Source organism: Perissodus microlepis, chromosome 18 (genome assembly GCF_051167445.1).
Source record: "Perissodus microlepis isolate ML-2025 ecotype Zambia chromosome 18, ASM5116744v1, whole genome shotgun sequence".
NCBI lineage: Eukaryota > Metazoa > Chordata > Actinopteri > Cichliformes > Cichlidae > Perissodus > Perissodus microlepis.
In genome coordinates, this window is record NC_140478.1 from 33,859,015 (window position 1) to 33,869,014 (window position 10,000).

General features: G+C 50.9%; 2 protein-coding genes across 9 annotated transcripts in view; one reads left to right on the forward strand and one right to left on the reverse strand.

Moving 5' to 3' along the window:
* Nucleotides 1-6,810, forward strand: part of pex5lb (peroxisomal biogenesis factor 5-like b) — a 24,230-nt gene extending 17,420 nt beyond the window's left edge. Inside the window, exons 7-13 of the mRNA XM_084912202.1 lie at nucleotides 284-403; nucleotides 1,432-1,575; nucleotides 2,707-2,777; nucleotides 2,869-3,081; nucleotides 3,162-3,327; nucleotides 3,419-3,576; nucleotides 3,668-6,810. Of these exons, the coding sequence (XP_084768328.1) occupies nucleotides 284-403; nucleotides 1,432-1,575; nucleotides 2,707-2,777; nucleotides 2,869-3,081; nucleotides 3,162-3,327; nucleotides 3,419-3,576; nucleotides 3,668-3,866 (1,071 nt within the window). The 3' untranslated portion in view covers nucleotides 3,867-6,810. The remainder of the gene's footprint in view (nucleotides 1-283; nucleotides 404-1,431; nucleotides 1,576-2,706; nucleotides 2,778-2,868; nucleotides 3,082-3,161; nucleotides 3,328-3,418; nucleotides 3,577-3,667) is intronic.
* A 1,534-nt stretch (nucleotides 6,811-8,344) lies between these two features.
* The window catches only part of mfn1a (mitofusin 1a), a 17,077-nt gene continuing 15,421 nt past the window's right edge, over nucleotides 8,345-10,000 (reverse strand). For 7 of the 8 annotated variants that reach the window (XM_084912181.1, XM_084912179.1, XM_084912180.1 and 4 more), the window contains 3 exons: nucleotides 9,574-9,770; nucleotides 9,353-9,487; nucleotides 8,345-8,997 (listed from right to left, as the gene is read on the reverse strand). In XM_084912181.1, the coding sequence (XP_084768307.1) occupies nucleotides 8,931-8,997; nucleotides 9,353-9,487; nucleotides 9,574-9,770 (399 nt within the window). In that variant the 3' untranslated portion in view covers nucleotides 8,345-8,930. Of the gene's footprint in view, nucleotides 8,998-9,352; nucleotides 9,488-9,573; nucleotides 9,880-10,000 lie in introns of those variants that run through there. The other variant, XM_084912182.1, reaches the window with a different exon arrangement.

The following is a 10,000-nucleotide window of genomic DNA, read 5'->3' on the forward strand; positions in this document are numbered from 1 at the left end:
AAGCTGTGGGTTTGCTGCTCTGCGTTCCTGTCGTCATAAACTGCGAGGTCACAGATACGAGCGGCAGAGAGGAGCGTCCTCTGCAGGTGGCCCGTCTGTCGGAGTAGAGCTCCTGCTGCTCCTCCGCATTGAAAGGAGTCAGCTGCGTCAAAGGCCTAAAAGAGAAAGGAGGTGGGCGAGGAGGTCTGAGCCTCTGTGCTCTGCGTGAGCCGGGCGTGGGCACGCCATGGCGGTCTGAGTTGTTTACCTTTCAGCATCTGTCTGTCTACTTCCTGTCTGACAGTCGGACACAGAGTTCTGGGACAAGATGCAGGCAGAGTGGGAGGAGCTCGCTCGGAGGAACTGGCTGGAGGACTCCGAGGACCAGCAGCCGATCCCGCCCACTGTCTCACCTGCAGAGAAGGTGAGCTCAGAACAAGCCTCCAGATAGAAACAGCGCACACACACACACACACACATACACACACACAGTCGTGTTTTCATATCTCAGTGAGGACATCTCATTGACATAATGCTTTCCCAGCTGCTTACACAAACCCGGAGCCTAACCATAACCTAACTGTAACCCTGACACTAAAACCACATTTTGTCTTCAAACTCGTGGGGACGGACATTTCGTCCCCATAAGGGCTGTTGGTCCCCACAGGTATAGTAACATGCCGAATTATGGTCCCCACAAAGATATGTAAATGTGGTATACACACACAGACAATCTGGAAAAACAGGGAAAAATCCCAGAATTCCAGAAAGCACTGAGTGAAAGTTGGATTCACACAAACCAACGAGAATGTCTGAGACGAATGAGCTTGAGCTGTCAGTGTCTCCGCAGCAGCTCGGTGAATACTGCAGACGTGTGTGCGACGACTGCACGTTTCAGATTCCTCCAGTCTTACTCTGAGCAGTTAGCGCTGCAGCGCGGCGCCAACCGCGCAGATCGAGTCTGTGACACCGGAGGTGGCCCGAGGGGGGACGAGCAAAAAGGCAGCAGACGTCTGCGCCGTGTTCACGTGTGTGAGCAGATGTTTGGTAGCGTGTTAGCGTCACCTCCGTGCCGCCATGATGTAACACCTGAGAAGGGATTAGAGCGGGATTACCGAGGCACCCACAGCTGATCTGAAGCCAGCTGCAGATTAAAGCGGCCAAACATCCAGCGCAGCAGTAATCTGACATTATTAATGGCTGCCCCAGTGCATGCTGGGAAAATGTTTTCAATAAAAAGATGGGCAGGAAGGTGAAATGTCAGCGCACACATGTTAACACGCAGAGAGGCGGGAAAGGGTGGAGCCTGTGAAGTGTTACAGAAAGGTTTATTAGTCATTATTCATAACTCACCTGTTAAAACGTCACCGCAGAGTTCACTGTAACACTGTGTGTGTGTGTGTGTGTGTGTGTGTGTGTGCGCGCGCGTGTGTGTGTGTGCGTGCGCTGCAGGGTTACTATTTCAACACCAACAACCCGTACAGAGACTGGCCCAACGCCTTCGCCGAGGCTCAGGAGAAAGCTCGGGAGGGAGACCTGAACACTGCCGTGCTGCTGCTGGAGGCCGCCATCCTGCAGGACCCACAGGACTCAGAGGTGATGCGACGCGCCCAGCTGTTCATCATTTCACTGTGTCTGGTCTGCAACAGCAAGCCATCCGTGAATGATGTTTCGTCTGCATGCAGATGTGACGATGGGAGTCTCATCCTGTGCTCTCAGAGTCAACAGCTGATCACAGCTTGTTTTATTTGGACGAGAGAGAGCAGTCGCGTAGACACGATGAAGACGATGAAGGTCACACTGAGGATTGTTTAAACGCCACAGTGTTGTTGCTGACCTCGTCCATCCCTTTATCACCTCAGTGTGCCATCTTCTGATGTCACAGAGGAGCTCAGATTCCTCCAGATAATTTGACACATCGAATTAAATTCACTTCTGTTTATGTAGAGCTAAATCCTACCAACAGTCTGCTCAAGGCTTTTTATGTTACTCCAGACAAAGGCCAACAGTCAGACCACTCCCTATGAGCCAGCGCTATGGCAACAGTGGGCAGAAAAACTCCCTTTTAACAGGAAGAAACACGACCGGTGGGAGTTGAGATGAAAGTTATCATGTGACATATGAAACGTTATGCTGGCCAGTTCTGTTTGTACCACCATGCACATGTTGGTGACGCGTGCTCGTGGCCTGCAGTCTGCCACGCCCACATTTCTCTGCATCAGGAAGAGAAAGGGGCGGAGAAGTCTGCACCAGCAAAGAGAAAAATTAGGAGAATTTCAGCGACGGAAACAATCGTGTCCAAAGAGGAAGCCAGAAAAGGCACGCCTTTCCACCGAGATACCATGGTGATGACGATGGTAAAAACAAAGTGAAGGTGCTGAATATCGTTCAGATACAGTTACCAGCAGCTGGAAAACGTACATCACCACCGCCAGGCTAAGCATCATCACACACGTCCAGCACTACAAACACGCGTGAGCGCTGCGTGTGAACGCCTTCATCTTTGTGTCATGATGCATGGCACTGCAGGTGAGAAAAAAAACAGCGAGGCAGAGGTTTGTGGCGAGACCCAGCGGTCCCACAGAAGGCGGGGCCTAAACGTGCTGACTGGAGCTCCGTGACGTTTAGATGTCCAAGCATTTTCAGCCAGGAAGAGGTCGTTTGTGCTCAGTCCAAATCAGAATCAGTGAGTTCTCACATTCCTGTTCTTCTTCTTCACGTTTTCAGGCGTGGCAGCTTCTGGGTATGACTCAGGCTGAGAACGAGAACGAGCAGGCCGCCATCGTGTCGCTGCAGAGGTCAGTCGCCTTCATGCTGGAGAGCTCTGCTTTATATTTAACCCTGACATGCTAACTGTTTGCTGGAGCTAACTTGCTTTACCTGCTGCAGGTGCCTGGAGCTCCGCCCCAACAACCTGCCGGCCCTCATGGCGCTCGCCGTCAGTTTCACTAACAGCGGCATGCAGCGGGAGGCCGGCGACGTGCTGCGCCGCTGGATCTGTCACAACCCGCGATATAAACACCTGGTCCAGGACAGCAGGAGTCCGCTACGGGGCTCCCCGGCCATGCCGTGCAGGGGCCCCCACGCCTCCACACCTGCCAGGTATGAAGTTCAGTCAGCATGTTCTTGTAAAGTTCCAACTCCTCTGTGATTGGATGGAACCAAGCTGTGTGTGTGCGCAGGTGTGAGCTGCAGGACGTGCTGCTCCTCTTCCAGGAGGCGGCTCTGCTGAACCTGGACTGTGTGGATCCCGACCTGCAGACCGGGCTGGGAGTCCTCTTCAACCTGAGCTCGGACTTCGACAAGGCGGTGGAAGCTTTCAGTGCAGCGCTGTCTGTCAGGCCGCAGGTAACACGCGCGCGGACACACACACGTCAACATGGTGGCGGTCCTTTCATACGAGCAGTGATGCTGTCAGACTCGGGGTTTCTCTCTGCAGGACTACCTGCTGTGGAACCGTCTGGGAGCCACGCTCGCCAACGGAAACCGCAGCGAGGAGGCGGTGGAGGCGTACACCAGAGCTCTGGAGCTGCAGCCTGGATTCATCCGCTCGCGGTACAACCTGGGAATCAGCTGCATCAACCTGGGAGCGCACAGGTAACCCTGGCACTGACCTCTGACCTCACACAGACCAGTCTTACTGCGGCGATGTAGTTGTATAACCCCGGTCCTGGTCCTGGTCCTGCAGGGAGGCAGTCAGTAACTTCCTCACGGCGCTGAACCAGCAGAGGCGGAGTCAGCGCTGCAGCCAGCAGCAGATGTCGGCTAACATCTGGGCCGCCTTGCGGATCGCCATCTCAATGATGGACCGCCCCGAGCTGTTCCAGGCCGCCAACATGGGCGACCTAGACCTGCTGATGAGGGCCTTCGACATGAGCGACGTCTGACGGCGAGTCATGGGAGGGCGGAGCCTTGCTCCCAGAGTCACGGGAGCTCGGTTGGATGCCCGGGTTGAAACCAGACAGTGAGGGAACGGCGCAGCCCTTTAGCTTCCTGTTTGTAGCTCTGCATTCTCAACGCCGTCTGCAGGTCTGAACACGATCAGGTCGATCATCTTTTCACCTTTAACAAGAAGATTGAATTCAGCTCCTCCTCTTCCTCCTCGTCACCTGCGCTCACCTGCTGCTGACTTTCCAATGCTCATCGGTCACTTCCTGATGGTCGACTTTAAACGTGATGTCGTGAGGGATGAAGAGGGGGATGAAGGTCTGGACCTCACTCGTGGACTTGTCAGAGCAGCTTTGCATGATTCACGACTCAAAATAATCCTTCTTTATCTGACACAAACGTTCTTTACATGGCTGTCCTTCATGAAAAGAAAGTTTGAACATCAGGTGGGCGGAGCTTATGTGCTCGCAGCCAGAGATGTCCTCCTACATGCAGCGTAGACGTTTCCACCGTGAGCACCTTTTTGAGCATTTTCACCTTCGTGGTGTTTTAAAAGTGGGCGGCTCTGTTGCACTCATGGAAGCCCCGCCTCCATCCTCCACCACAGCCTGCTTCTCTGTCTCCTTCCTCTGTCAGCTGCTCTCCACAGCGAATCATCTTCTATCCCAGCATCCTCCAACCCTCTCCACTACGTCCATGAACCTCCTCTGAGCTCTTTCTCTTCTCTTCCTGCCTGAAGCTCCACCTTCCCGCTTCTGCACATGCTCAGACCAACTGAGCCATTGGTCTGATGGACTCACGTCTGCTCCTGTCCATTCTGCTCACTCCCAGTGGACATCTGAACATCCCAGCAGGTGTCACTACCATCTTTAAACCTTCTCCTTCTGTCACCTGGCTCCGCCCACTCTGCCCCTCTCCTGCTTTGTATTAACGGGACCAGAATTTAGAAAATAAACTTTGTTTTTTAATGAATCAGACGTGAAACCAGCGACTCATCAGGAAAGACTTCCCTGCGCTCATTTTCTCATGGACTTGTATACAGTCGTACACCAGAGTCGCCCCCTGCTGGTCACCCTGTTATGTCCAAACCCCAGAATCTCTTCAGTGGTCGTTCTCACCTCTGTAGCTTTTCTATCGGCTCTGTTCACTTGCAGCACGTCTTTCAGCTCAGGTTTTAAAAACTCACGATGTCCGTGGACATGAAGCTTAACACCAGGTCCTTTCCTAACGAGTAATCCAAACCACGGAGCTGCAGGAGTGAGGAGAAGCAGAACACGCCCACTTTAAGGCTTTTTCCTCCCATGTTTCTTCACCTTGTTACTTTTAACCCTTTAAAGCCATAAAACAGCAGCAGGGGTCTGTTAGCAAAGAACCAGGCTGCAAAAAAGTTTCCACCTCTGCCGTGAAAAGGCAGAAACTCGCCTCTGTGTCACCTCCTGCAGGCAACAGCTGGTACTGCAGCAGCATTTATTTAAATCAAACCAAGAGGCCACCTTCACACCTGAGATCAGGTGTGGTGCTAAAGGTGAATAACAGAATTCATAACTCAGAATTCTGATGTTAACGAGGCCTCACAGAAAGTTTTCCATGTGGTGATGATGAAACAGCTGTATCAGGGCTAGCGCCACCTGCAGGAAGGGTTCGGGCATGTGTCAAATATTTTCCAAAGGAATTCAGGAGAAATATCTGTCGTCTTCAGGCGACTTTTGTTGTGATTTGGCGCTATATAAATAAAATTGAATTGAATTAAAAAGATTTGCTTTGGCAGTTGAAAAGTTAAACGCCTCGCCCCCTGTGTGACACAACCGTCTGTCTTCACACAAAGGATGACCCTCAGCGAGCCGTACAGCTGGATCCCTACGAGTCCTCCCGTCTGCTCACCTCCGACCTCGCCTCGCATCTGCTCCTTCCTCTGTAAGAGACAGAAAAGAAAAACACCCCTCTGCCTAGCCTTGATCATTTTCATCCTACCGCTGATTCCAGTATCTAGTTCAGGACATTCTGTCCAGACTCTCCCAGAGAATATCCCTCTAACCCTGAAGTGTAAGCATGCTGCAAAACCCTCCGTGCTCTACGTCTACGCCTCAATATTTCAAATCCAGTCATGGCGCAGGACGAAGCTTTTGACCCTCAAACACGGAGCGCCAACATGTTTATGAGCACATTTCCATTGTGTTTATAAAAAAATAATAAAACAGCTTTATTTAATCATTTTAAACCCTAACGTCTCACTGATGCAGCGTCACTTCTGTGCGTTAAGGTTTTTCACAAAACGACTGCAGCGATTTCCCGCCTGGCCTGGAGGTGGCGCTCATCGTCCTGTACCTGCTGCTGTTCCTGTGTTTGCCTGTGGGAGGCGCCTGTGATTGATTCCAAACATTAACACGTTATAGTTTAAAACTGATGTTTGTATTATTGTTACAGTTTCTGTGTTTTATTCTGAAAAGTCGTGTTCATGCTCTGTCCCTTCCTTCCTGTCGCTGGTTCTCAGGTGAGTGTGAGAAAACGCGCAGCAGCTGATCCGGTTAAACGAAAGCTAAATCAAAGCAGCGTCCCCCGAGTCCTGGAGCGGTGAAGGCTTCCTGTCATGTCGTTAGTTCGGGACGACTTCCTGTCTGTGGTTCTTTTCAGATCAGCTGACAGGAAACCACAGCGCTTCTCATTCTGAGGGTTTTAATGTGTTCAAGCCAGGACGCCCAAGTAACAAAAGCAAAGAGCTCCAGACAAGCAAACAGCCAGCGCGTTTTCATCCACAGCTTCCTGCTTCAGAGATTAACGGGAAGATTCACAAACTTCATCCACACGATGATGAGGAGTGTGAATCTTCGTCCTGCTGCTTCTCCTGAGTCCTGCTCGTCTTCACGTCTGTACGGTTCTGATGTAAATGACTGTACGGACAGTAATCACATGTAAACTGATGATATTAAACGGGTGATACAGAAACCTGGAGTCTAATCAGTGTGTTCTGTGCAGAAACATTACTGTGAGTGTTTTAATTAAGGGCAGTGTTACAGAGCCCCCCGGTTTGTCCTGCTTTTCCTGCCCCCTCTTAGATTTCCACAGAAACAACAGCTGAAGGAAATTTGTCCTGTCAGATTTCACTCGGTGGAAACGTCTCTGAGCCGAGCTTGTCTGAAGCACAGACAAATAAGATAAAGTGTGAACTTGAAGCTGTGCGTTGTAAATGAATGTGTGTAACAATGAACAAAAGACCGGAGCGTTTGACTTTTGGGGCACATGCTGCATTAAAACGGGCAACGCAGGGTAAAATACCAGTTTATACCACAAGATGGAGCAGCGAGTCAGTCAGAGAGGAAGAAAAGGACCCAAGGCCGGGTATTCAAACACTCATCATGTGACTGAACAAAAAGCTGCAGACAGGTGGGGTCTGAGCACTCACCTGTACCTGAGTGTTCAAAGACATGTTGAAGTGGGAGGTGGCGCTGATGCAGGGGTCCTGACAGCCTATAGGGCCGGTGTCCCTGCAGGTTTTAGATCTCACCTCGGGTCAACACACCTGAATCACATGATTAGTTCGTTACCAGGCCTCTGGAGAACTTCAGGACATGTTGAGGAGCTAATTTAGCCGTTTAAATCAGCTGTGTTGGTTCAAGGACACGTCTAAAACCTGCAGGGACACCGGCCCTCGAGGCCTGGAGTTGCCCACCCCTGCTATAGGGGAAGGTCTGACAGGGAGGAAGGTGCTCGCAGTGCAGCAGTGACCTCCAGTGGCAGCAGGAAGCACTGCAGAGAAGCATCAGCTCTGTCCATCCACAATCACACATTCATTGATAAACATTAGGACAACAGAGAAAACACCACAAAAGTGACCTGATCAAAGTGTATTTGCTGGCTTCAGCGTGAGCACGAAGAGGAAACTCTCGAGACAACAAGCTTCGAGTCGACCGGACGAGCCGAGAGTCACAAAAAGAGACAAAAGCATTTGTCACTTAAAAAACTGTGAGGCTCAGTTTTCCACGATAATCATTAGACTCGTAAATGTGTTAAAAAGAAGGGCGCCATGACGAGGACAAGAGCCTTTGAGTGGTTTGGTGACTGAGCTCATTTGATCCCAACAACACCCAAAAATCCAGGAAGAATTCCTGACCAGAACTCCCACTATAAATCTGTGTGAACCACTCCAGTCTCAGGTCAGTAAACCTGAAGAAAACCAGGTCAGCACTCAAACATTCACAAACAAGATCGGCTCAGCTCATCTCGGTCTCGGCTGATTTTTAAACTGGTAAATCTTACTCAGGACACTTCCTTTAAACTGCTTAAGGCTGTATCTGAGGCCTGACCTGCTCTTTGCAGCACTCCCACCTCCACCTGTCTGTGTAACCCTGATGGGGACGGGTGGAGGTAATTGAATGTGCTGTAGTGAGGGGTGAGCTGAGTATTTAATTGCGTTCAGCAGTGAAACTGTTCATAGACAGTACACCAGGACCATTAAAGAGAGGAAAAAATGAAGCCATAGAACATTCAATGCTTTTATTTTCTTGATTTTTCACTAGAAGGTTGACTTCCTGCCAGGTGGTGAGGAGCTCTGTAACACATCACATGTCTGAGCAATAATGCACAGATTTATGGATTCTATCACTGATCAATACGTCTAATCACAGTCACATGATGAGATATTAGAAGCTGGTGTGAGATAAGCTGCTGAGGTTCAGCTGTTTGTGGTCGCGGCGAAGGCGGAGCATCCACTCACCACCTCAGGAGACCCAAACGGCCTGAAGGTGGAGCCAAAGATTCAGGAGTGTGTTCTCATCAGCTGCTCATGAAGGCCAGACTGTACGAGCCTACAGACGAACTTTGACCCTTGATTCTAAAGTACAGGCGTCGACTCAGGGTCGGGGTCTCCTGCTGCTTCCTGTTCAGCCCTCAGTGGTAAGCTGTCCTCTATTGGTTTGTGTTGGTTGGTGACGAAGGTCACCTGAGCAGGGAGCTGTCTGGGATTTATGCGACTGTCGGTGTTAACGCTGGGCGATGAGCGATACCTCAGGACTCTCCACCAGCTTCTGATTGGCCAGGAGCTTCACCACAGCAGCAGTTCTTCTTCTTTAGTTTTCCTGCAGGTACTGAACCGAAAAGACCTCCAGCTGAGTCTCCAGCTCGGTGGCTCTGTTCCTGAACAAATGAAAACAAGATTTTAAGACATGCAGCTTCTGCTGAGATGTTAACAGGACCTGGAAGTGCGTGGGGTGTGTTTATGGACGCTGGAATATTGTAAGTAAACGCTGCACAGAAAAGACGATTTTTAAACCTTATTTTGACCCAAAGCTGCCAAACGTTGGAAAACCAGATTCATGATTCCCAAACTGGGACTTCTGGGATCTCTGCACGCTGACTGTCCAGAAAACGCCAAAGATCTGATGTGCAATCCCTGAATTTAACTTTTGCATCTCGTGCACTGAAGTTTGTTTCTGACCTGAGCGGGAGTTCCTGTGAACTCTCCAAACCACGAGTGGCTCGGAGCTCTGACCTGAAGGCCTTGGAACGCCTCTGGATGTTCTCCAGTCTCTGGATCCTGAAGCTCAGCTGACGGATGTTTCCCTCCAGCTCAGCGTCACTCAGCTCCACCCTCTGAGTCAGACGGCTGAAGGTGGACAACAGCTCCCTCAAACACAAACAGAGCAGATTAAAGGCGGAGCCTCCAAGTGTTCGCTCCCTGGACATGTGCGTCAGGTGTGGGCGGGGTCTTACTTGCACACCTGATGGCTGCAGGCGCTGCTGGCGACGGGGACGATGGCTCTCAGGCGCTGAGCGGCGTGCTCGACAAACTGCTGCTTCAGAGTGCGCTCCCTGCTGGCATCAGTCCAGGTGAGTTTCTCGTACAGGTAGAGGAGACCATACAGAGAGACAGAGAGGGCGATGAGACGCCAGCCCACTGAACGCCACACCTGCAGCGACAACAGCACGCACCTGAGAGACACACACCTGTCCCCGATTTTAACAGAGGCCTCGTGGAAAAGATAAGAAGTGGCTCGGAGTCATTCCTGGACTAATCTCCTGGAGAGAGACCATCATAGCAGGCCTGCGTGTTTATTCGTCGCAGACGCTCTGCATCATTTGCAATTTCATCTTTTCTCCTGCACTGGGCCCTTTTTTATGATTGGACACCTTCTGGAAG